Genomic DNA, 25,781 nt, shown 5'->3' with positions numbered 1-25,781 from the left:
ACCTTAAAGCTTAGATCAGTTTTCTTACTCTGAGATGCCTCATAAACATGGGCCTTAAATATATCCACTGAATTGTCTGTGTTTATAGGCACTCTGTCTCTAGAAAGTGGTGCATTTACAGCAGTTTAAACATAAAGGAGAGGTGGACGATATGGCAATATGGCAAAAATATCACAATACTTAGACATTTTCATGGTACCGATTTTTTTTTCCCCAGTTGCCTCCCCAATTTAGTTGTATCCAATTCCACCCACAAGTTAGGTCTCCCACAATCACACAATACCACCAACTCTAGGCAAAACGTAGCACAGGCTTCTTCCAAGACCTGTGAAGAGCCACTGCATCTTTTCTAACTGCCGCTAAAGCAACAGCATTAGATGTATGACGATATTGTTGTTGTGATAAACCATGTCCTAATCAGGCCTGTTTTATTGGCCCAGAAAACACTAAGACACCTGCACTGACTAGCATCATGTTGAGTGATTGGGGTAGGTTGGGGCCGGTTCATATCACCACCACTGTAAAGACATCTGAACCATTTCACACCAAACCCCTCTGAATCACTGTTTATACCTCAACAAATGTTTTGAAAGAAAACATCAGAAATTTTAAAATTTCAGTGGAATTCCCCTTCAATAATGCCTTATTACTGAGTCTCCAATGTGAATATGTAGCAGTATAATCACAATACTGGGATAATATCGTTGTATCGCCCACCTCTTAATGAAAGAACAGTGTTTGTCAAGCAGCTGGAGCTGCGCCGGTTTAGCCATTCGGCCGAATAAGAAGTGGAAATCAAGACAAAGCAGACCAAATTAAAAACGAACCCCATTGTCTTTATTTAGTTAGTCATTTTACAGTAGTCACTCTTAAAGTAGCTGCCTTGAGGTTTTTTCTTTTTTCCTGCCTTTTTTTTTCTCCTCATCGTTTCAATTTTTCGTCCTCACTTTGATCAACACAAAGGAAGAAACAATGGAAAAAGAATGAGAAAAACAACCAAAATAAAGAAAAAAGTAACGAAATGGATTTTAAAAAATGCCCCTGAACAAACAAGAAAATAGGAATTTTGGCAAGAGATTCATTGATTTCATTCCAACCCTGTGCAGTACAGTTTGGTTCGGACGATGCTGGAGGTAAAGGGGAGGGGGGGTCAAGTCAGGGAAAATGGGTCAAAGGTCATTTTCAATACAGAAAAATGAAGGTAGGTGATACATATAGGAAAAAAAAAAACACCTGATATTCATGGAATGATGCGTTTTCAATCAATTTCGCCAACCCATAATCCTCTCCTGCCATGCTAACGAATGATGGCTCAACCTGATATGCAAATATAAGCAGTGGATTGTGCACATTTTTCATATTTCCATTTCATATGGATGTCCACATTATCTTAGAGGGAGAAAACTGACCTGAACGTATGTACAAAACCGCGGTAAGGCATCCACCGACATGGAACGTGAGCAACAGTCACTCAAAGGAAAAAATGCCACTGCGAGGGGTCGTCGGTCGAGCCGCTATTTCTTTTAAACCCTCAATTCAAGAACATTGTCCACTGCAAAGTACTGGACCCTGTATTGGAAAAGCCAACGGTCACTTCTCTACAGCCAGCAGTGAGTGCAACATGTTGGTGTGCGTCATTACTGTAAGTTAGGGCTGCACGATACATCGTCTGTGAATCGTTATTGCGATATTGGCTTCTGCAATACTGATACGCAAATGCAGTGTAGGGCTGCACGATATATCACTATAGCAATATTTAATATCTTTTTCCAATACTGATTTCACAGAAGGCTGCAATATGCAAACGAGCCCTCCAGCCAGTCACAGCCTGCTGTGATGATCATGACCAATCACAGCTGCAGAAGAGTTTGTGTGGGTGTCCTTTGTAAACCAAGAAGTGTCAATTATTTTTGGTCAAAATCTGTCACATTATTGAGTTTTTCATATATTACATGGCATTACAATATGTAGCATCATCACCACAGTAAATTTTGGTCTTTAAAGAAAAGAAATCCTGTTTTTTTCCCAAACTTTCTGCTTAATTTAATAGTTAAGATGTAAACAGAGTCGTTCAGACTGGTTTGGTGTGAAACGCTCTGTTCTAGAGAAACTTACTGAGTCAGAACTGTTCACAGTGGTGGTGATAGGAACCAGACGTCCACCTCTAAAAGCTCCCTCACAGAAAGTTACTACATGAAATGGTTATGAATTCACTGCCTGATGACTGAGACACTGTTTTATGATAGTTTTGAGAAGATTTTGGCCTTAAAATCCATTCATGGTGGAGGGATACATAATATGCAGGGTGTTATGAGGCAAAATAGTCCCCAAAGAAAACTTATCAGATTTTTTTCAATATTTTCCATCTTTAATATTCAATAGAAACTCAGAAGACTCGTGTAGGTTCACTGGTGGTTTTGGATAGTAAATAAAATGTCTATATTTGTGTTGTAGTCATGGCGACCCCTGGTTCCTATCACCACCACTGTAAAGACATCTGAACCATTTCACACCAAACCGCTCTGAATCACTGTTTATACCTCAACAAATGTTTTGAAAGAAAACATCAGAAATTTTAAAATTTCAGTGGAATTCCCCTTCAATAATGCCTTATTACTGAGTTTCCAATGTGAATATGTAGCAGTATAATCACAATACTGGTATTCTGCTGATATCGTGCAGCCCTACTAGAAAGTAAATCACTGAGCAGCTCCTGTTTACGTGTTTCGGACTGAATGAGGTGAACTCTCAGCCAGTGTTTACTCTCCGAAAACCAAACAGACTACAGCTGCAGACGTGTGGCTCATTTCTTTGACCTCAACACAAAGCAAGGAAAACAACACTATGATTTTACTGTGAAATTATAACCCATGATAAACTCCAGCCCTCTACATTCATTCACACATTCATACGCACAACAACAAACCGTATTTTGGCTCGTTTACAACTAACCATGTGTCTGCGAGGAGTGTTTATTTGCACATGTTACACTCTGGCTCATTAAAAAGCTAGACCTCAAGAACAATTTGGTGGTCAAAATCCAAGGTTTTAGGAAACGGAAGCCCCTCTAACACTGTTCGGACCCTGTTATGCCAATTTCACTGCTTAAAACAGTCGATTTTTCTTTGTAAATGTATCTACAGGTTGACAAATACTGTCTAAACCAGAGGTCTTCAGATCCAGACCTTTAATCCAGTAATTTTTGTAATCACTGGTAACTGACCCCTTGATGGAGCTGACTGGACTAGCGCATATGTACCAGTAAATACCAAGTCCAGGACCAAAATCTGGATTAAAGGTCTGTTTCTGGACGGCCTCTGCCTTAAACCAGTGATGTGGCCTAAATCAAGTCTGAAAATGATATTTTAACTCAAATGAAGGAATAACAAAAGTAAGAGAGTGGGGGAAAAATTATATTCTAATGCTGTTCTGCATTTTTCACACATTTTATGACAATACTGAACAGGCTTTCGGAGCAGTGCAGCCTGTTAGCACGCTACTAGAGCCGCTCCTGCAGTTTTTCGGGAGTAGCCGTTGGCCGTTAGACAGAGTGATTTCCCTGCATTAGCCGAACAAACGTTTCAGGAGTGTGTGACACCAGCGTTATTTTAAAATTTCGATTCAGAGGGTTTAGCAGCTTCGAGTACCCGCCTCAATGTGATCTAGTGAAGGAAGAGAGAGTCGGAAAACAACAAAAAAAAGTCTTAAAAACGAGTGCGGTGAAGGGCAAACTGATAGCAGCCCGAATCCCCTCACTTTCACGCACCTGATGAGGGTCAGAGCGCGCATTCTCAGTGCAGCGTGGGGAGAAATTCAGAGGGTGCGGGTTACAGCGCCCCCTATAGCAGAGCAGAACAAACAGAGCAGAGTTTATAACGACAGCGAGTCTTGGCAAAGCTGAGTGTGGCACTGGAGTGGCAAGGTTCTGGAGCAGGACTGCATATTAAACCCAAAACAGTCCAACACAGAGGTTCCGGATGTGGCGCCTGCAGAACCGGACGAGGAAACGCACCGATAGCACAGAACACGAGGAGCAACGGAGGCGGAGCAAGGAAAGAAAGGCGGGGCTAAAGATGACCATGGGAAAGCAGGCGTGGCGTGCATGGCACGGATGGAGGGGAGGGAGGTTTGAACCATCACCACACTCACACATTCACATGCGTACACAATCAAAAAAGATGAGGGCGGGGAAATGGGAAAAGGGGGTGTGGCCTGGTTGAAAAGTTAGTCAAAGAAAGAAAAAGAGAAGAGAGAAAATGAGGAAGGAGAAAAGTAATATCAGCCTCTGTGAAAAAAATATTTAAAAAGAAATAAAAAAAAAAAGTGGGGGACAAAATGCAGGCCCAGGATGAGCAGGTGGGGAGGTTTAAGGTGAAAAGTTATTTAAAAAAAAAAGGAGAAAGAGAGTGAAATAACAAAAAATGAGAAAACTAGTGATACTGGGTTCAGTGAGGGGACAAAAGAAAAAGAAAAAGAAGAAAGGGGTGTGGCCTGAGCGAGAAGTTAATAGGGGGTGGAAAAAAGGGGAGGAAAAAGGAAAAGTCACACAGGAGATGTAATATTGAGGTGATGGTATGGCCATGGTAAACAAACGAAAACTAACCCCGCCCCCTCAGGCTCAGGCTCGACTCAAACCGGCTCCCTCGACTCCCTCAAAGGAATTCTGGGTAAGCAGACGGACAGTGAGCACCCCCACCCCCCCGAAACTGAAAGTAGGTACATTAACACTGTTTACAGCTTTCACACAGGGGTCTCACGCTCACTCCAGCCCCCCACTCTGGCTCGTTTTGTTTTTGTTTGGAAGAACCTCTCTAGCGGTGGATACATTCTGTGTAGAGTTACACTGTTAGCCGTCCACTGCCTAGTGCAAATATGCCGCGAGTAGAGCTGGCTTCTCCGCTAGAACCCTGGGAGCCTTACCTGCGTACAGGTGAGTGGTGGGTGGGGGGGTTGGGGGAGGGACTGGATAGACCGGAGGATTGGGGAGGGGTGGGCTGCTGAGCAGACAAACTGGATTATTTTACAGTAAAGCACATTTACACATACATACACGCACTCACGCGCACACAGCACTGATACTGAATATGTACATGCTTGTTGTCTTTTCTCTTGTCTGTTAAGTCCATTCACAAATAGTTGATCCAGGAACAAAAATAATAATAATAATAATTATTATAATAACAACTGCAGCAAACAGGTTCCCCCATCTGTGTGGCTCGCTGAGCGCCGGCCGTGTCTCCGGGACGTCCTGTAGTGTGGGTGGGTGTGGGTGGGGGAGGTCTTTAGCTGTTCTTCAGCAGCAGTCTGTCGTCAGGGGAGGGGAAGGAGTGGATCTGTCCGGCGTCCGGAGAGACGAGTCCGCAGGAGCGCAGGTCCACGCTCTGCAGGGACACGCACCGCCGCAGCAGCGGCAAACACTGCTCCGTCACCTTCACACAACCTGGAACATGCAGAGAGTTACAGTGAGCTGACAGCACTGATGATAAATCTTCATGAACAGATACATACATTACAGGCAGGGTGGGCAATATAACACCATCATTAGTGAAGCACCGAAAGGAAAATTCTTGACCAAAACCTAAATGTAGGAAACTTGGCTGATAACTGAAAGAAAGGGCTCGTTTACATTTAATTGAAATAAACTAATAATGCTGGTGATGCTTCAATATGCTAAGAATATGGTGAAAATATGGTGAGGACACACACACACACAAAATATATATATATATATATATATATATATATATATATATATATATATATATATATATATATATATATATATATATATATATGTGAATATTGTAATATGGTGAGGAAAACAAGCATATGGTGAGATTGTGTGAGTATATGGTGAGCATATGGTGAGACTGCGAATATATGGTGAGCATACGGTCAGTGTTATGAGCATTAGGTGAGATTGTGTGAGTATATGGTGAGATGGAGTACATGGTGAGTATATGGTGAAGGAGTATATGGTACGCATATGGTGAGATTGTGTGAGTATATAGGGAGAATATGGGGAGATTGTGAGTATATGGTGAGAATATGGTCAGTAGAACATGAGCATTAGGTGAGATTTTGTCAGCATATGGTGAGCTGGAGTATATGCTAAGTATATGGTGAAGGAGTATATGGTAAGCATATGGGGAGATTCTGTGAGTATATGGTGAGAATATGGTCAGTATAATGAGCATGTGGCGAGATTGTGTGAGTATATGGTGAGATGGAGTATATGGTAAGTATATGGTGAGACTGTTTAAGAACATGGTGAGCATATGGTGAGTATTTGTGAGGACATAGTGAGCATATGGTGAGTATAAAGTGAGCGTATGGCGAGACTGCATGAGTAAATGGTGAGGTACCTGCGAGGTTGACGTGCGTGAGGCTCTCTCTCAGTGGAGATACGGGAGAGGTCAGCGTGTGAATGGTCTGGTCTGTGATTTGGCCGCACTGACTCAGGTCCAGCTTGGTGAGATGAGGCAGGTAACGGACCAGCAGTCGTGATGCAGCATCTGTCACCTCCAGCCCAGATAACCGCAGTTCTGACACATTCTGGAAACGTCCACCACGGTTCTCACCTAAAACCACACAAACAGGAAACAGACGTTACACATTTCACAACAACAACAACAACAACAACAACAACAATCCCAATGACTATTTCTTTCAGTTTTTATCCTGGTTTAATTTTAGTTATGTAAACTCTTTGTGTATATATGTGTCTCATATATCTGCTATACCCATTAAGCTTCATCTGCCAATATATTTGCGCCAATGACATGACGTGCATTGTTTCATATTTAACAGTAATAGCATGCACATTATTTTTTTTTTTATACCTCATTTATGTGAATAACTTTTCAGTGCATCAAAATAAAATTAATTTTATTTATGACTCCCAATATCTAAGAATGTCAGGTGGTGCAACCATCCAATTATATATGCACATTAAGAAAACTACTAAAAAGGCTATTTACTTGTATACAACTGTAAATACAAATCCTCTGGCATGATTTTGTGCTTAAAACCTTTAAAATCATAACATGTTGCAAAGTAATGCAGCTTTGAAATGATTTAACTCACTGTAAATTCTCACTTCCTCAAATGCTACGCGGCACAAACGACCACAAACGCCTGACATGCTGTTAAGAAAAAGTGGGCAGGCTATTGCATCATAAAGATGACCCCAAGTGACCCTTGCAATGCGACGGTCAATAGCCCTTTCATAAATACTGAAATACTGTCATTTTTGAGTTGTGATCGGTCATCAATTTACCAAGTCAGGTGGTGCGACCCAAGGAAAACCATGTGTTATAATGCTAAACGTTATAAACATAATTATGTTAAGTTATTTGAATACATGTATGCATAAACCTGAGGAACAATGGTTTTTACAGGGGTCCGAGTTCTAAGGCTAGTTTAAACACGTTTTCAGTGGGGGTAAATAACTTTAAATATATGTTTATTATTACCGTGTGGTTGCACCATTAAAAATTTTCTGTGTTGTAAAACTGATGATTCTGTTTAAAAATGAATTCATACCATGACGGTTTGATTCTTCGATTCATCAAGAGGGTTTAATTCAACACTTTTTCAATAAGAATATTTTAAATGATAATTTTAAAAGCTTTATTCCTTAATGACTCATTTTTATTCAAGTATAACTGCTGATATTTCAAGTTGTCTCTACCATGTAGATCCGGCAGAGAGTGGCTTAAAGACATTCCAGTTCTAAACCATTAGTTCAAACATTTTTATCTGCTGTCAGCTGACAACAACCAACAGACTGTAGCTTGTAAACTCTTTGCAAATGTTCCCTTTGATATGTTTACCCTGCAGTCTGATCCGGCGCTAGTTCCCATTTTTGTGCCAAAGAGAGGCCAGAAATAGTTCATGTCCAGTCAGGGCAAGCTGACCTTAAAAGTGCCTGGCTAAGGCCGTTTCATCAGAGGATTGTCTGAACGTTACATTTTTGCAGTCTGATGCTACTGTCTGGAATATAATTGTATGTATTTATGTAAATACAAGGTAATCTCATGCATATACAGTACATTTTTAACTTCTGTCATTGTAATCAGATGAGCAGGAGAGGATCACCATATTATTCTTTGCTGTGCTTTCCATCTCCATCCTTTCACACTAACACTAAAGATACTAATTATAAAACTGGCCTTACAGGTTGTTTTGCATTTCTACTTGACTCTTGTGACTCAACCATGTAGACACCGCGTTCTACCCAGTTAGGGAAAACCATTCTTCTCCCAAAGGAGTAGCAGCTCGGGCTGCGTGTAGCAATTATTTCAATAATCAATTAGTCTACATTAATATTCATTAATCAGCTAATCTAACTATTCTCCCATCTTCGGTTCCTCTCTTTTTCATTCGGCAACACGTTTCATCTGTGCAAAACAAAAGCCATATCGCCCCCTACACTTCCTGTACTGTATTACAGTCTGTCAGAGTGACTGTGTGGATCATATGAACATTATAGAGGCTTTTTAAATGAAACAGTAGAAGCCATATTGCCCCCTACACTTCCTGTAGTGTATTACAGTCTGTCAGAATGACTGTGTGGATCATATGAACATTATAGAGCTTTTTAAATGAAACAGTAAAAGCCATATTGCCCCCTACACTTCCTGTAGTGTATTACAGTCTGTCAGAATGACTGTGTGGTTCATATGAATATTACAGAGCGCCAGGCAGCACACGGTTCCGCTCAGATTGCAGGATGTACCTCTGGTAAAGCCAAGGTGCGGTAGATACCTGTGCGTGTGTCGGTGGAGGGCGGAGCCAGCAGCTCTTTCAGGTGCGAGTCTTTGAGGTCTTCCACTCGGCTGAGGTCCAGGAGACGCAGACATGGACACACGGCCTGACAAAGAGCGGATACAGACGACCACGTACAGCCCGACACATTCAGCTCCAATAAACCTGAGAGGGGGGAGGAGGAGAGATGTTTATATCAGGTATAACACAAACAGATATTTACAATATGTATGTAAGGGTGTGTGTGTGTGTGTGTGTGTGTGTGTGTGTGTAATATATATATTACACACACAGATTACAAACAATTTACTGTAAAACCACCACATAAAAAGTACAGAATGTGTCACTTGAGTGTGTGTTACAAGTTTAAAATGCTTCAAATGTCTAAGCAGTATTAAACCCAATGTGAGAAGTCAATGTACACCTCTGCTCCGCTCTGGGCAGGTGTGCTCACTACCCCCTAGTGTGTATGTGGTGTTTCACTGCATGGATGGGTTAGATGTGGAGGTGAAATTTCCCCATTGTGGGACTAATAAGGGTCACTTAATCTAATCTAATCTCAACATATCACTGAAACATAACTCTGAAAATCCCATAGAAACGCTAGCAGATCAGCATTATCTTGGCGGTATTCGGGGTACTTATAAAGTGATTTCTGCAGTAAACGCTGCTATTTAACGCCTGGTTGTGTGAAGTTCAGGAAATTACTCTGAATAAAATTTTTAAAAATGTTCATAAATTGGCATAAACATGATTTCACATTACAGTGAATTGCTTTTAAAGGCCTCCCTTTTATCTTTTTCAGTATTTTTTAGAGTAGGCTCTAAAATGTACATTATAAAGGCTCTGTATAGTACATTTTTGTTCAGTTATCCCATTTAAAAAACAAAATATTAATCATCAAAATTAAATAAATCAGTAAAATATTAATCTAACCAATATAACTACTAATCTAGACTACTAATCTAACCAATATAACAAGCTAAACTATATAATAGGCGGTTAGAATAAAACCCACCTTGTAAGCGATTGATGAGCCACAGAAGCTGTTTTTTGGAGATATTGGTAAAGCCCAGATTGAGTGAGACGGGCTGGCGGCGGATTATACCGCTCAGCATTGGGGGGGTGATGGACCTCTGACGACTCAAATCGATCTGAGTCCACAACCTCTTATCACAGCACCTGAAAATCACACACGAGAGGAATAAAATGACCATTCAGAGCAGATAACTATCAAACACCTCACAAACATGATGCAGTACTGACATTCACTCCAAACCTGCAACCACTCAGCCCTGAATTACAAACCCAAAGTCCAAACAGTCCAAAGGAACCACAGACAAAATCCAAAAACAGAAGGCATTGATTTAAAAATATACTTTGACCTGTATTTGAACCAATTTAATACAAAGACAAGAGATATGTAATGTTTTATTTTGTTAACTTCAATATTTTATGTAAATATATATTCAGTCTGAAGTTGATGTTTGCAACACGTTCCAAAAAGTTGGGTCAGGAGCAAATTAAGACTTGCAAATGTTGTTTGAACATTTCACATCTTAAACAGGTGTACATGAAAATGTGGATATGAAAGGAGCATCCAGGAAAACCAGAGTCCTTTATGAGCGAGGATGGGTCGAGGCCCACCACTTCACACAAAATGCATCAGCAAACCTTCCAACAGTACAAAAACACTCCTCAGCCAGGGATTTCGCCCCTACAGCACATCATAATATGAGCAGATTCAGGAAATCCAGAGAAATCTCTGGCATAAAAGAAAAGGCTGAAAACTACAAATGTCTGTGACCTTCGACCCCTCAGACGGCACTGCATTAAAAACTGGAACGCATCAGTGATGGATTTCACTGCATAGGCTCTGGAATACTTTGGCAAACCATTATCAATAAACACCGTCTGTCATGCATCCAGAAATGCAAGTTAAGACCGTACTGTGCACAGCGGAAGTCAAATATCAACAACATCCAGAAACACCGCCGACTTCTTTGGGTTTAAGCTTATCTGAAATGGACTGATGCTCAGTGGAAACATGCCTTGTGATCTGACTAGTCAACTTATCATACTGTTCTTGGAAATAATGGACCATCCAGATTGTTACCAACATAAAGATCAAAATCCAGTATCTATCATTGTGTGTATGTGTGGGGGGGGGGGTAACCTGCATATCTATGAAAACACCATTAACACTGAACACATTTTGGAGCAACATGCTGCCTTCTAGATGCCGTCTTTTCAGGGTTGCCATACTTTTTTCAACATGCCAACACCAAAAAACATTCTGCCTGTGTTACAACAGCAAAAAGACTTGTATAACTGAAGAACGGCAAAAAGATCCACTTTCAAAACTGGATTAGTTTGCATTTTCAGTCCCCAAACAATCATTAAGTGCTGTTTAAAGGAAAAGGTGAACACAGTGTAACACAGTGGTAAACATGCTCCTGTCCTAACTTCTTTGGAAAATGCTGCAGGCATCAAATTTACAATGTGCGTATATTTACAGAAAAACAATGAAGTTCATAAGGCAAAACATCATATATTGTGATGAGTTAAACGGCATATATTGCAGTGAGTGACGTTTGTTTATTTGATGTTTGTTAATGACGCCTATAGAGGGCGGCGGTGAGTGACATTTGTGTATTTGACATTTTCTCTCTATTATAAACCTGTAAAGCTGTAGTTTTTATTGTTTTAGTAGTCTTTACACTGTACTTCCGAAGAAGTGTGTGAAATCCTGGAAATCCATGCTGAAACACTTAGATCTTACCAGCGGCTCCACGTCCTGCAGACCCTCATGCAGACGCAGAGCTGCTTCTGGCTGAGGTGCTGAAACACTCGGAGCCAGACGTCCCGGGGCAGGACGTGCGAGGCGCCGCTGTCCAGCGGGAGGCAGTGCGGTTCGGGGCAGGCGGGCGGCGGACGCACCAGGTGCCTCTCCATCTGTACGGGACGAGGGGGTGAGGGCACGGCCGCAGGGCTGCGCTTCACTAACTGGGCCGCTGCCAACCGAGACGGGCAGGAGGCCGCCGAAACACCACCTGCATTCGACAGGATTGCCCCGCTTCCTCCGTTAGCCGTCCCACTTCCCGTCGTCGTCGTGCTGCTCTTGGCGGACGGCCCCGTCTGTCTGCCTCCAGCGCGGAGCTTACTGCCACTTCTGGCCTTTCCCGTACCGCCCGTCTGCATGATGTATACACAATAAATAAAAAAAATAAAAAGAGATTGGATATCAGAGAGGCTAAATAACATGAATGCCTTGGTTAGTCAAACCACCCACAAAACTCTCACCGAGAAACATCTGTGATTGGTCGGGATGGTCACAAAATTAATTTAATATCATCGCCGATGCACAAAAACCTTGCATCTCTACTTCTGTCTTTTTTTGGTTGAAAACTCTGGTTATCCTTTATATTCTGTTCTGTTTTTACATTGTCATTTTTCAACCTCTCTTTATCCCCCAGAATTAACCAGCCTGTTTTTGTTACTGTGCCTTAAGACTTATATATGTAAATGAGGTCTGCTCTGACTGGCTCCCTTGTATTGTGTCTCGTTCTAAAATCAGTCGTTTCAGAGTTGCAATGTTTATCAAACTGTTAAGTTGGGACTGTGGGGGTGGGGGTGGGGGTAAACTCCTTTCTGGGGTGTGGATTGCTTGGAAAGTGATCCATTTGCTTCCTGACAGCCAGGAACAGTACAACATTTAATCGTTTTGACAACTTCCACTCCATTAACTCTGATACACACTGCAGGAGCAGGACCAAACATCAGTTTAACAGGAATGGGTGGGGCTACGCTGCCCAGGGCTGAATGGGTGGGGCTACGCTGCCCTAGGCTGAATGGGTGGGGCTATGCTGCCCTAGGCTGAATGGGTGGGGCTAGCCAGCCCTAGGCTGAATGGGTGGGGCTACGTGCCCTGGGCTGAATGGGTCGAGCTAGCCAGCCAAAAAGACTAATTTCATCTATTCTGCCTGGCCAGATCGTTTATATTAAAAAGATAAATTTAACATTTTTCATAAAATGTGCAATAAGATCTATTATAAAAAACCAATAAAGTGCACATCTTGCAATAAAATTCAATCAGTTGAGAATATACTGCAATTGTACCGTATTGTGTCGGTGGTTGGTGACTGCACTGCTGTTGGCATTCTCTTTCTCCTGCGTCTCTCGCCCGCCGGCTCTTGTCCGGCCATTCCGCGTTTCCTGACCGTTACTCCTTTTGGTCAGTCCCTCGGAGCCCGGCGGCTGGCCGTGGCCGGCTGGAGGTTGCTGCTGGGTGGAGGACAGTGGGGAAGGTGGAGGCAGAGTTGTAGGCTTTCTGTTTCTGTCCCCGTCCTCGTCCTCCAGCTCTGTTGCCATAGCTGCCTTTCGCCCGCGGGGGGCACTATCACCTCTACGCCGCTGCTGAGGGTCTTCCCCAGCATCCCGTTCCTGTTCGGGCCCCGCCCCCTCCCCCTCAGAGTCCTCGCTGGCACTGAAGCCGAGCTCGGCCAGCCGACGATTCCTCTCCCGTTCCCGCTCCCGTTCCCTGTACGCCGTGGCTGGAGACGAAGGGTCCGAGGCGTTGGCCGGAGAGGCTGAATCAGAATCCGACTCAGAGTCCGATTCCGAGCTGGAGGATGAAGACGACGATGAGTCCCGAGCACGCTCCAGCATTTGGCACATCCGCTTAAACCGCTCCAATTTCTCGCGGTGGTGCGAGCGCTGGTCCTGGCTGGAGGCTGAAGACGGAGGTTGAGCGGTTACAGGACCTGACCCCTGACCTCCAGCAGATGGGTTCGGACCGTTGGTCTCCGCAGAATCAGATGAGTTGGGCTTCTGCTTCTGGGACAAAGAAAGTGTTCTTAAACTGCAAGCTTATAACCCAATTTTACATTTTAAGGTTCTTCTTCAGTATCTACTACAAATTACTCATTACATACTAGGAATTATTCAGCATCTGACATGAATTATTCAGTATCTACAATAAATTACTGATCACCTGCTACGAATTATTCATTATCTATTATAAATTATTCATCAGTCACTATCAATTATTCAGTATCTTCTATTCATGAGTCTGTATATAATTTGAATTACTCAGTATCTACAATAACATTATTCAGCCTCAGCTATGAATTATTCATATACAACTACAAATTATTCAGTGCTGACTAGGCATTAGTCAATTTTGACTACAAATAATTCACCACCTTCTATGAATTATTCAGCATGCACTAAGAATTGTTCAGTCATTATTACTAAATATACAGTATCTGTCGTGAATTATTCAGTAGTTACTATTACTTATTCAGTATCTGCAATAAACTATTCAGTAGCAACTACAAATTATTTAGGATCTGCTACAATTATTCAGTGAAAACTATGATTTATTCAGCACCTACTATGAATTATTTAGTTTTGACTACTCATAATTTATCATCTATTCTGAATTCTTCATTATCTATTAATTATTCAGTACCTACTATGAATGATTCAGTACCTACTATGAATGATTCAGTATCTACTATGAATTATTTGGAGTTTAAGAGGTTAAAACCAATGTAATTAGCCAACCACCATAATTCTTCCTCCTGCTTAAATGAAGTACTCGTACCTTTTTCAGATGCTTTTCCCGAGCACCTTTCATCTGTTGAGACAAAGACAGCAAAAACAAACGATTTCACTGAGGAGCCACCAGTTCCTATTTATAATCTAAACCACATGGCAGAACCTGGAAATTCACTGTTACAGCTACAGAACACACAGTGACCCTCGTATCCAGCAAAGCTGTGCCGGTGGAGAGCACTCGGTAAACAATCCTGAAAAGCAGTAGTGCTCTGTGATTCGCTAACCTTCTTCTTAGGGCCGCTTTCCTGGGCCATCTCCTTCTCCTTCTTGCGTTTGTGTCCGTCCTGTCGGGCCTCGTCGAGAGAAGGCGGTTTCTTTTTGCTGGGCGGCGGATCGTCCGTTATCTTCCAGCGGCCGACCTCGCCGTTATCCAGCCGTCTCTTTCCCAAACCATCACTATCCTGAAAAAGAAAACGACAGCGTGGATTTAGAAACGATACAAAAAGACACAAAAGCTTATGAAATCAAATCTATTTGATTGTTGGTCTTAAATACTTCCACCTGCATCAAAGAGGAATGTAACCAAAAATAGAACACAGAGGGTTTGATATGTTACACATGCAGAAGAGTGACCATACAAAGGAAAAGTAAATAGCCAAATGACATAATGCTCACTGATGGCTACTAGTTTCTATTTATTGGAAGTCATGTGTGAACAAAGTATTTCTTCAATAACCTGTTTAACAACTTCAACTAAGAACTCAAACTTAAAATTGTAACAAAAATTATTTATTCCTAACGTCGAGCTTTGACCAGGCGCTCCTTCAGTTAAAAGAAAAATGCTAAGATCAGTAACTTTCAATTTAATATAATAAGTTACTGTAAACAAACATGGGCATTTAATAATATTTTAACAGGTAATGTAAATGAGTTAAACGTCATGACTAAGGCTGTACAATTAATCAACTGAACTACAATAAGGCCATAATTAAGGCCAAATCACAGTCAGGGGGAGGTCTCAGAACAAACAAGCTGGCAATTAGGACCAATCACAGTCAGGGGGAGGTCTCAGAACAAACAGGCAGTGATCAGGATCGATCACAGTAAAGGGGAGGTCTCAGAACAAAGAGGCAGACCAATCACAGTCAGGGGGAGGTCTCAGAACAAACAAGGCAATGATCAAGACCAATCACAGTCAGGGAGAGGTCTCGGAACAAAGGGGCAGACCAATCACAGTCGCAGAACAAACAAGGCAGTGATTAGGGCCAATCACAATCAGGGGGAGGTCTTAAAATAAACATGTCAGGGATCAGGACCAATCATAGTCAGGGGGAGGTCTCAGAACAAAGAGGCAGACCAATCACAGTCAGGGGGAGGTCTCAGAACAAAGGAGACGGACCAATCACAGTCAGGGGGAGGTCTCAGAACAAAGGAGACAGACCGATCACAGTCAGGGGGAGGTCTCAGAACAAAGAGGCAGGCCAATCACAGTCAGGGGGAGGTCTCAGAACAAAGAGGCAGACCAATCACAGTCAGGGGGAGGTCTCAGAACAAAGAGGCAGACCAATCACAGTCAGGGGGAGGTCTCAGAACAAAGAGGCAGACCAATCACAGCCAGGGGGAGGTCTCAGAACAAACAAGGCAGTGATTAGGACTAATCACAGTCAGGGGGAGGTCTCAGAACACAGAGGCAGACCAATCACAGTCAGGGGGAGGTCTCAGAACACAGAGGCAGACCAATCACAGTCAAAGGGAGGTCTCAGAACAAAGAGGCAGGCCAATCACAGCCAGGGGGAGGTCTCAGAACAAACAAGGCAGTGATTAGGACTAATCACAGTCAGGGGGAGGTCTCAGAACACAGCGGCAGACCAATCACAGTCAGGGGGAGGTCTCAGAACACAGAGGCAGACCAATCACAGTCAAAGGGAGGTCTCAGAACAAAGAGGCAGGCCAATCACAGTCAGGGGGAGGTCTCAGAACAAAGAGGCAGGCCAATCACAGTCAAAGGGAGGTCTCAGAACACAGAGGCAGACCAATCACAGTCAAAGGGAGGTCTTAGAACAAAGAGGCAGGCCAATCACAGTCAGGGGGAGGTCTCAGAACAAAGAGGCGGACCAATCACAGTCAGGGGGAGGTCTACAATGAACAATATCAGTACAATCTCAGTGTCTCCAGGTGGAGGCTGTGTGTCTCACCTTGCTGGTCTTGCCTTCCTTATGGCACTTTGGACATTCCCAGCAGTTCGGGATTTCATCATTGATGATGCCCTCCGCCTTACCCATCTGTGGGAGAGAATAAACAATAAACATGTAAACAAACAAACAATGATTCTCCCACAACATTCAGTTTGGACTGTTTACAAAGAGAACCCACATCTGGACACCAGTTGATGAACAGAGAGCACATCAATCTGAAAATAAACAACAGATTTTGACCAGACAAGTTTTCCCAGTCTGGGCTGATCCAGTGAAAGACTAAACTAAAATCGAGTCTATAACTGAGAATAGATGTAGACTGATCTGCCAATTCAATGCAAATGTATAAACATAACGCACAATTATAAAATAGTTATAAAACTATCAAACTAACTAATGATAGTTTTACTGACACTCAGCAGAATAAAAACCCACTGCTAATTTTCAGATTTTAAACACATTTTTATGTAGGTATATTCTGTACAGTAATCATGGTTACAAATGTATTTATAATCTGAGCAGTAAGCGCACATTTACAGTAATATCTAAACAGTAAACGCACACCGATAATCTGTTTATAATCTGTTCAGTAAACACGTTTATATTTATAATCGAACAAACACATTTTCAGAATTATAATCTGTTCAGTCAACACGTTTACCGATATAATCTAACAGTAAACGGACGTTTACAGAATTATAATCTGTTCAGTAAACATGTTTACAGTTATAATCCAACAGTAAACACACATTTACAGCTATATCTAAACAGTAAATGCACACTTAGTTATAATCTGTTCAATAAACATGTTTATATTAATAATCGATTAAACACACGTTTTCAGAATTATCTGTTCAGTCAACACTTTTATAGTCATAATCTAATAATACATGCATGTTTACAGAGTTATAATCTGTTCAGTAAATGCACGTTTAGTTATAATCTGTACAGAAAATGTTTACAGTTAAAATCTGTACCGTTGACACGTTCAGTTATAATCTGTACAGTAAACAAATCTATGCAGTTATAATCTGAACTGTAAACACACACTTATGTAGTATAATCTGAACAGTAAACACAGTTCAGTTATAATCTGTACAGTAAACAAATTTGGTTATAATCTAAACAGTAAACGTGTTTTTCCAGTTATAATCTGAACAGTAAACGCACATTTATGCAGTTATAATCTAAAGAAACATGTTCATGCAGTTATAATCTGAACAGTGAACATATCTTTACAGTTAAAATCTGTAAACACATGTTTATGCAACTACAATCTGAGCTGTAAGCACACGCTTGTGCTGAACATGACATGTTTTGGCTGAATCCCAGAGGATTTGTTCAATAGATGTGATGAATATTTGGATGTCAAATTTTATTTTGACAGCCTTAACACACACACACACACACACACACACACACACACACACACACACACACAGAAACACACACACACACACACACAGAGCTCCACCTTAAGGCAGCTGGGGTGTATGATCTCGTTGCAGATGGTGCACTCCATCAGAGAGAGGCTGAACTTCTCTTCCTCCGACTCCACCGTGTCCTCCTTACCCGCCTCACCACATGCAAAACACACCGCCGTGTGAGGAAGAACGGGCTGCACACAAACACACAGCAGGGAAACACACACAGTTAGTGTCTGTAATCACAGGCAACTGATGAAACAGCGGACAGTAAGAGTGCTGAACGATACGGACGAAGTACTGCACTGCAGAGCTCGGCAATGTGGCCATATTTATCGTTATCGTGATGAATTACGTCACAATATGTCACAACAGCTTTTCTGAGCATACTGGGAATCTCAGTGCTAAAAGACCAGCTGTGAGGGCCAAACGTTTCGGAGAAAACATCGAACTGCAATTTTTCTGACCAATAAAGCAAATGCGATTTAAATGCGATGGGTTTCCGTAATTTAAACTCCAGGCCTTTTTTCCCTTCAAGAAGATTAGCACAGCTATTTTCTTCAGGCTTGAATGCTGAACAGTGTGTTTGACTGCCAGTTCATGGCTCTGCATTTTTAGGTTAAATTTACCCTGGAGGCGGGCGATATGGCAAAAATGTAATACCACGATACTTCAAGAAGTTTTCACAATGCACCATATGCATCACGATATTTAGGTTTTTTTGTGATTAAATTAGTTGGAACATAAATCTCCCATCTTTACTGTGTACAAACTCAATTCTTGTGCACTGCAACAGCAAAACACCTTGCAGTAGATTAAAAACACACTGGATCAGTAATGTAACATGAATAAAGACTGACCTGCATCACTCTGACCTTTTGCTGGATTACAAGTTTAACTTTATCCAACATAACATCCACAGAAACTCATCTACGTGTGTCTGGACACTTTATTTGAAACCCCTACCATGTGTTTGCTTCTAATAAAGTGGCCAGTGAGTGGAAGCACAAGGTAGGTGTTTCTAATAAAGTGGCCAGTGAGTGGGAGCACAAGGAAGGTGTTTCTACTAAAGTGACCAGTGAGTGGAAGCACAAGGAAGGTGTTTCTACTAAAGTGGCCAGTGAGAGGAAGCACAAGGTAGGTGTTTCTAATAAAGTGGCAAGTGAGTGGGAGCCCAAGGTGGGTGTTTCTAATAAAGTGGCCAGTGAGTGGGAGCACAAGGTAGGTATTTCTAATAAAGTGGCCAGTGAGTGGAAGCACAAGGTAGGCATTTCTAATATAGTGGCCAGTGAGTGGAAGCACAAGGAAGGCGTTTCTAATAAAGTGGCCAGTGAGTGGAAGCACAAGGTACGTGTTCCTAATAAAGTGGCCAGTGAGTGGAAGCACAAGGTAGGTGTTTCTAATAAAGTGGCCAGTGAGTGGAAGCACAAGGAAGGCGTTTCTAATAAAGTGGCCAGTGAGTGGAAGCACAAGGTACGTGTTTCTAATAAAGTGGCCAGTGAGTGGAAGCACAAGGTAGGTGTTTCTAATAAAGTGGCCAGTGAGTGGAAGCACAAGGAAGGCGTTTCTAATAAAGTGGCCAGTGAGTGGAAGCACAAGGTACGTGTTTCTAATAAATTGGCCAGTGAGTGGAAGTACAAGGTAGGTGTTTCTAATAAAGTGGCCAGTGAGTGGAAGCACAAGGAAGGCGTTTCTAATAAAGTGGCCAGTGAGTGGAAGCACAAGGAAGGCGTTTCTAATAAAGTGGCCAGTGAGTGGGAGCACAAGGAAGGCGTTTCTACTAAAGTGGCCAGTGAGTGGAAGCACAAGGTAGGTGTTTCTAATAAAGTGGCAAGTGAGTGGGAGCCCAAGGTGGGTGTTTCTAATAAAGTGGCCAGTGAGTGGGAGCACAAGGTAGGTATTTCTAATAAAGTGGCCAGTGAGTGGAAGCACAAGGTAGGTGTTTCTAATATAGTGGCCAGTGAGTGGAAGCACAAGGTAGGCATTTCTAATAAAGTGGCCAGTGAGAGGAAGTACAAGGTAGGTGTTTCTAATAAAATGGCCAGTGAGTGGGAGCACAAGGTAGGTATTTCTAATAAAGTGGCCAGTGAATGGAAGCACAAGGTACGTGTTTCTAATAAAGTGGCCAGAGAGTGGAAGCACAAGGTAGGGGTTTCTAATAAAGTGGCCAGAGAGTGGAAGTACAAGGTAGATGTTTCCAATAAAATGGCCAGTGAGTGTATATATGAGTGTGTGCTGGTATAAAACTGTGTGTATACACATGCGTGTGTGTTTGTGTGCTCACCGCTGTGCACTGTCGGAGCAGGCAGGACTGTTTCATGCGTCCCGGTCCCCCGAATTTCTTCATGTCTTTGCAGAAGTGGCACTCTCCACACTCGGTGCGCATGCAGGCTTGACAGCGTCGGCAGCGGGTTCGCCGCCGCCTCGCCCCGCCCAGAGCCTTACTGCCCGACATCCCCTCTGCATTCAACTGAAACAGACAGACACAGTAGATCATCAGAAAGAAAGAACTCTCGTCTATGGGCTTCAAATCAGCCAAACTGAACAGCAAGGCTGCAGCTAGTGATTATTTTAATAATCGATTAATCTATAATAGCAATACAATTTGATTAACTGACTAGTCTAATGATTCTGCCTTCTTCAGGTCACCTTTATTGGCTACAGACATCATTCATATAACGCTCTGTAATGTTCATATGATCCACACAGTCATTCTGACAGACTGCAATACACTACAGGAAGTGTAGGGGGCGATATGGCTTCTACGGTTTCATTTAAAAAGCCTCTATAATGTTCATATGATCCACACAGTCACTCTGACAGACTGTAATACACTACAGGAAGTGTAGGGGGCGATATGACTTCTGTTTCATTTAAAAAGCGCTCTTTAATGTTCAAAAATACAAAAATAAAGAGGAACTGAATAAGGGGGAGCAGTTATAATAGTCAATAGACTAAATGTTATGATGTTACAGTCCTACTCTGATAAGCCTTGGGTTGATAATTTACAGTGTTGAACATTATGATAATAAAAAAGCCCATATTACGCAAATTATAATTCTTTCAAGCAATTTTCTAACTGGCTTTGCCTTCATTTAACCATTTGTTTTGTACACTCATTCTAATTTACGGTTAATTTAAATATGTAAACAGTAGACAAGACTGTCCATTCTAGTCGTCACAAACTGAATATCAACTAAATGATTACATACATACTCCGAATGCCACTTGTAAATATTGTAATGTAGATATTCAGTATTGTAAGGAATGCTGGGAAATATGCAAATGAATCAGATAAACTCTGGAACATGAGATCTGCTCTCCAGTAGAGAGTAAAGTAGACGAGCTCGTCCAGAAGAAAGGTCAACGTGTTATTTTGGTTTCCAAACAAATGAACACTGAGAACTGCTGAATGTTAACAGTGTTACAGGCTGACTGTGCAGAATATAGTTCATCTTAGCTGAAGACTGTCATATATAAATAATTGAAAATAATGATTTAACTGTCTTTTTGTTCATTTTACAAACATAAAGCAGCTAAATCGGCTGACAGCTATCTTTACTTTGTAGCCAATATCTGAGTCATTATACGGAAACGTCCATTTTTGTGTCCCTCGCGTTTACAGATTCACACTTCAAAAACATGTTAGGGTTACAATTTATTTACATTTTAAAATAAAACAATACGTTATTTTATCAATTACACCTTCTTGAGCCTCAATTTAGCAATATTGGTTTTTAAAATCAATCATATTGAATTCCAAGCACCACAGAAGAGCTCGTCCTCACAGTCATGTGTGAAGGCTGAGGGCATATTTTGAGGCAAAAAACATGTTTTTCTGCAATTTTAACTGCAATAATCTATACATGACTATGGATTATATGATTTAAATGACATAAAGAAAACAAATGGCAAATAAATATTATAAAATATATAATGAAAGTTGTCCCCAGGAGTCGTGTCACTGGTGTTACCACATAACAAAAAAATCTCTTATTTTGAATTTAAAATCACACTGATGACATCACTTGACTTCCTTTTACCTGTGTTCTGAGGATCTATGAAGAAAAGCTCATGGTGAGTCCACTGAGTCTTTCAGTTATCAGAGATTTTCTCATTCAGCTCATGATTTCATATGAAGCTTTTAGCTGAAGTCACTGGTGTGACCGACTTTATTCTGAGGTAACTGTGAAAAAATAGAACACAAATGGATTAAATTTCATATTTTAGTGGATATTCCATGACTGACAACATGTGGTTTGATGCTCTGTAGCAGTTATTTTGTAAAATGCATTGTTCATTAAAATGTCTCTGGTGTTTCCTTTATTATGTGTAACACCAATGAGGATCAGTAACACCAGTGACTCCTATGGAGAGAAAAGTGGACGTTTATGTAGAATGACCCATTGGATCAAACTGATGTAAAAATATATGGCACTGTCAAGCTCAATCACAAGTGTCTACAGATGTTCAGAATCATACACGCTAAGAAAAACAAAGGTACTAAATGGTCAGTGGGGTGGACCCCTCAAGGATACATCTTCAGTTCCTTTCATTAGGAAACATAATTGTACCACAGTCGACTGGAACTATAGTTTAAGCTGTATTGACTCCACACAGCCTGTCTGTCCCCAGACGTTTTATTTATTATCCTGATTTAAATCATTAGGTCATGGAAATGAGCACCTTTCTCCTGGAAAAAAACACATTTAAGGTACACAGTTGGCCATTTATGGTACCTCTGGGTGTATATTTGCACTGTTTTTACCTTGTGAAACAAAAAACGCATCTGCACAGAACCTTTTTTCTGTATGGTGTATCTGGTGTCAGATCTGTGTCAAAAGTGCTTGTAACTGTGCTTCATGTCTGCAGCACAGTCTGTGTCTCTAATAAGATTGTTTGTAACAGCACATCATAATCGCAATAAATAAACTCCACCACAATCCGTCGGTGGTTTGTGGCAAGAACCACAACTTGTGTTTGTTGTGTTTCCTGTTTTTTATCTTCGTCTCAACCAAACTGGTGAAAACACGTCCATATCACACTCTGCAGTCAGTCCAATAATTGTGATCAGGCAAATGTAATAATCGTGACGGGGCTAGAATTCCACCGATTTTCCAAACTTTCCTGCATAAATGCGTCGTTGAGATGTAAACAGAGAGATTCAGAGTGGTTTGGTGTGAAATGGTTCAGATGTCTTTACCGTGGTGGTGATAGGAACCAGGGATCGCCATGACTACAACACAAATATAGACTTTTTATTTACTATCCAGAACCACCAGTGAACCTACACGAGTCTTCTGGGTTTATATGGAATGTTGATGATGGAAAATAGTGGAAAATCTGAAATATTAAGTTTTCTTTGGGGACTATTTTGCCTCACAGCGCCCTGCATATGATGTATCCCTCCACCATGAATGGAGTTTAAGGCCAAAATCTTCTCAAAACTATCATAAAACAGTGTCTCAGTCATCAGGCAGTGAATTCATAACCATTTCATGTAGTAACTTTCTGTGAGGGAGCTTTTAGAGGTGGACGTCTGGTTCCTATCAGCACCACTGTGAACAGTTCTGACTCGGTAAGTTTCTCTAGAGCAGAGCGTTTCACACCAAACACACTCTGAACGACTCTGTTTACATCTCTAGACAGACTAAGGCTCTGAATTTGGATCACAACAATATCATTTATCACAATAACTCTACAGAAGCCAATCGTTCGCCTAAATTTACATTATTGTCCTTAAGTACACTCCCTATCACTCCACTGAAAACACTGAGGCCACCAGTGAACGTCTGCTGGACGTCTGAGGGACAGTACAACAAAGCTCTGAGATTACAGAGGTCCTGATATACTGCAGCCGGCATTGGGATGTGTCCTATATCTGCAGTTTGGCCTCATTTCAGCCACGTCTCATTAAATACAGGTGTAGACACAGTGCTGAGGGTGAACTAACTCACAGCTGATATTAACTCAAACAGTGTTTTTCCTGCAATATAATTTAACCCTGAATGATGACGGACCCACTCAGAACTAAATACAACCAACCAGACCCGAAAACACATTACAGACCCAAATAGTTTCAGACGGGAAAGACAGAAAAATTAATCACCAGCATCCAACGTGACTCATAAGACAAATTCCCTGCAACTGGCTACTAAAACCAACTCTGATAAAGAACCACAATAAAAACGATATCAACCAGGGAGTGGTACCGATTTATACTCTCATATACACTGTACAGTACTGCGCCAAAGCCAGAGCACCTTTCATTTATTTCATTTACAGTCGAAGACAAGTTCTACTTTAATGCCTCCAGGAGACACTTCTGAGATAAGACAATCCACTTGGATAAGGAAGCAGAACATCAAAGTGAAAAAATAAATAAATAAATTATAATTTTATATATATGTGTGTGTGTGTGTGTGATATATATATATATATATATATATATATATATATATATATATATATATATATATATATATATATATATATATATATATATATATACACACACACACATACACACATACAGATTGGGGTGGGTGGGAGGGAGGGAGATTGGGGTGGGTGGGAGGGAGGGAGATTGGGGTGGGTGGGAAGGAGGGAGGGAGGGAGATTGGGGTGGGAGGGAGGGAGATTGGTGTGGGTGGGAGGGAGATTGGGGTGGGTGGGAGGGAGATTGGGGTGGGTGGGAGGGAGGGAGGGAGGGAGATTGCGGTGGGGGGGGCGCATTTATTGGCATTTGTATCTGTGTTACTATTGTACATCTTGTTTTTTGTTTAGTATAAAAAAATAAAGTTGTTCACAAAAGTGGAGTTCAAAAAATGATTAAAAGCTGCAGAAGTTTGGATTCCTAACACGAGCAGGAATCCCAATTTTATTTATAAAGTAAATTAAGCAAAAAAACAAAAACATACCATCCAACAAGAACGAACTAAGATCAAACAAAACAGCTGCAGATCAAATAATGAGGCGATGCTGATAAACGTTTAACGCAATTATCTAATGATTCCGAGAGGATTCCAAAATCATCCCCCAACAGAAGCTCTTCCAGCTCTGATATTTTGGGATTTTCCACTCTACGACTTCATTTCTTCTTCTTTTATTGCTCCTAATGCAGAGTGATGTGCCGTTTCTCACTGCAGAGAAAAGCAGCACTTTTACTTCCCGTGTATTTACAGATGACCTCACGTTCTGCAGCAGCGCTCTGCCTCACTGAGCCGTGCTCGTACTTCCTTTAACAGAGGCAGGACGGCCATGTTTCTGCCACAGCAGCTTCCTCTGAACCGTTTTGGGCGAGGCTCTGAACCTCACCTGGCCTTAAAGAACAACACACACACACACACACACACACACACACACACACACATTCACAAAACTAGACGAACAAGTGTGGTTTGTCTACAAGGAGGCAAACATTCGTGTTGATTCATGCATAGTTGAAAACTGCCACGGCGAGGTTTGTTATCACTTAATACTGCTAGTATTGATGTTTATGTATCTATTGAAGGGTTTATTATTCTGCTCCTCACAGTTTGACCTTCAAAAGATGACCGGTATAAAGCTGTAAGGGCCCACAGCTTGGAAAACCGCAATAGATATTAATGCTTTATTACTAATGTGTCGTGCTGTTCACTCTCCAGTCTGTACAGACCATAAAGGGGAAAGTAAGCCTGTTTTGAATTTACTGCTTTTGTGACGTCATAAACGTCCAACTTATTTACATCAATTCAACCTATGGCAGTTTAGCTCCACCCACTCACAGTGAAGATGTAAGGAGTGTTTTAGCTTGTATGAGGCACAATACAGGTCAGCCAATTAGAACACA

General features: G+C 41.5%; 1 protein-coding gene across 2 annotated transcripts in view; it reads right to left on the bottom strand.

Moving 5' to 3' along the window:
• Positions 1-5,259: 5,259 nt before the first annotated feature.
• Positions 5,260-25,781, bottom strand: part of zgc:158376 (uncharacterized protein LOC100101643 homolog) — a 33,686-nt gene continuing 13,164 nt past the window's right edge. Inside the window, exons 2-12 of one of the 2 annotated variants that reach the window (XM_036565868.1) lie at positions 20,235-20,420; positions 18,001-18,144; positions 16,527-16,613; positions 14,616-14,792; positions 14,378-14,410; positions 12,889-13,605; positions 11,552-11,964; positions 9,788-9,951; positions 8,770-8,934; positions 6,366-6,581; positions 5,260-5,440 (exon numbers count right to left, since the gene is read on the bottom strand). In XM_036565868.1, coding sequence (XP_036421761.1) covers positions 5,283-5,440; positions 6,366-6,581; positions 8,770-8,934; positions 9,788-9,951; positions 11,552-11,964; positions 12,889-13,605; positions 14,378-14,410; positions 14,616-14,792; positions 16,527-16,613; positions 18,001-18,144; positions 20,235-20,405 — 2,445 coding nt within the window. In that variant the 5' untranslated portion in view covers positions 20,406-20,420 and the 3' untranslated portion in view covers positions 5,260-5,282. The remainder of the gene's footprint in view (positions 5,441-6,365; positions 6,582-8,769; positions 8,935-9,787; positions 9,952-11,551; positions 11,965-12,888; positions 13,606-14,377; positions 14,411-14,615; positions 14,793-16,526; positions 16,614-18,000; positions 18,145-20,234; positions 20,421-25,781) is intronic. The other variant, XM_036565869.1, reaches the window with a different exon arrangement.

The sequence above is a fragment of the Colossoma macropomum genome, unplaced genomic scaffold, assembly GCF_904425465.1.
Source record: "Colossoma macropomum unplaced genomic scaffold, Colossoma_macropomum, whole genome shotgun sequence".
Classification (NCBI taxonomy): domain Eukaryota; kingdom Metazoa; phylum Chordata; class Actinopteri; order Characiformes; family Serrasalmidae; genus Colossoma; species Colossoma macropomum.
This window is presented reverse-complemented; position numbering and strand designations above follow the sequence as displayed.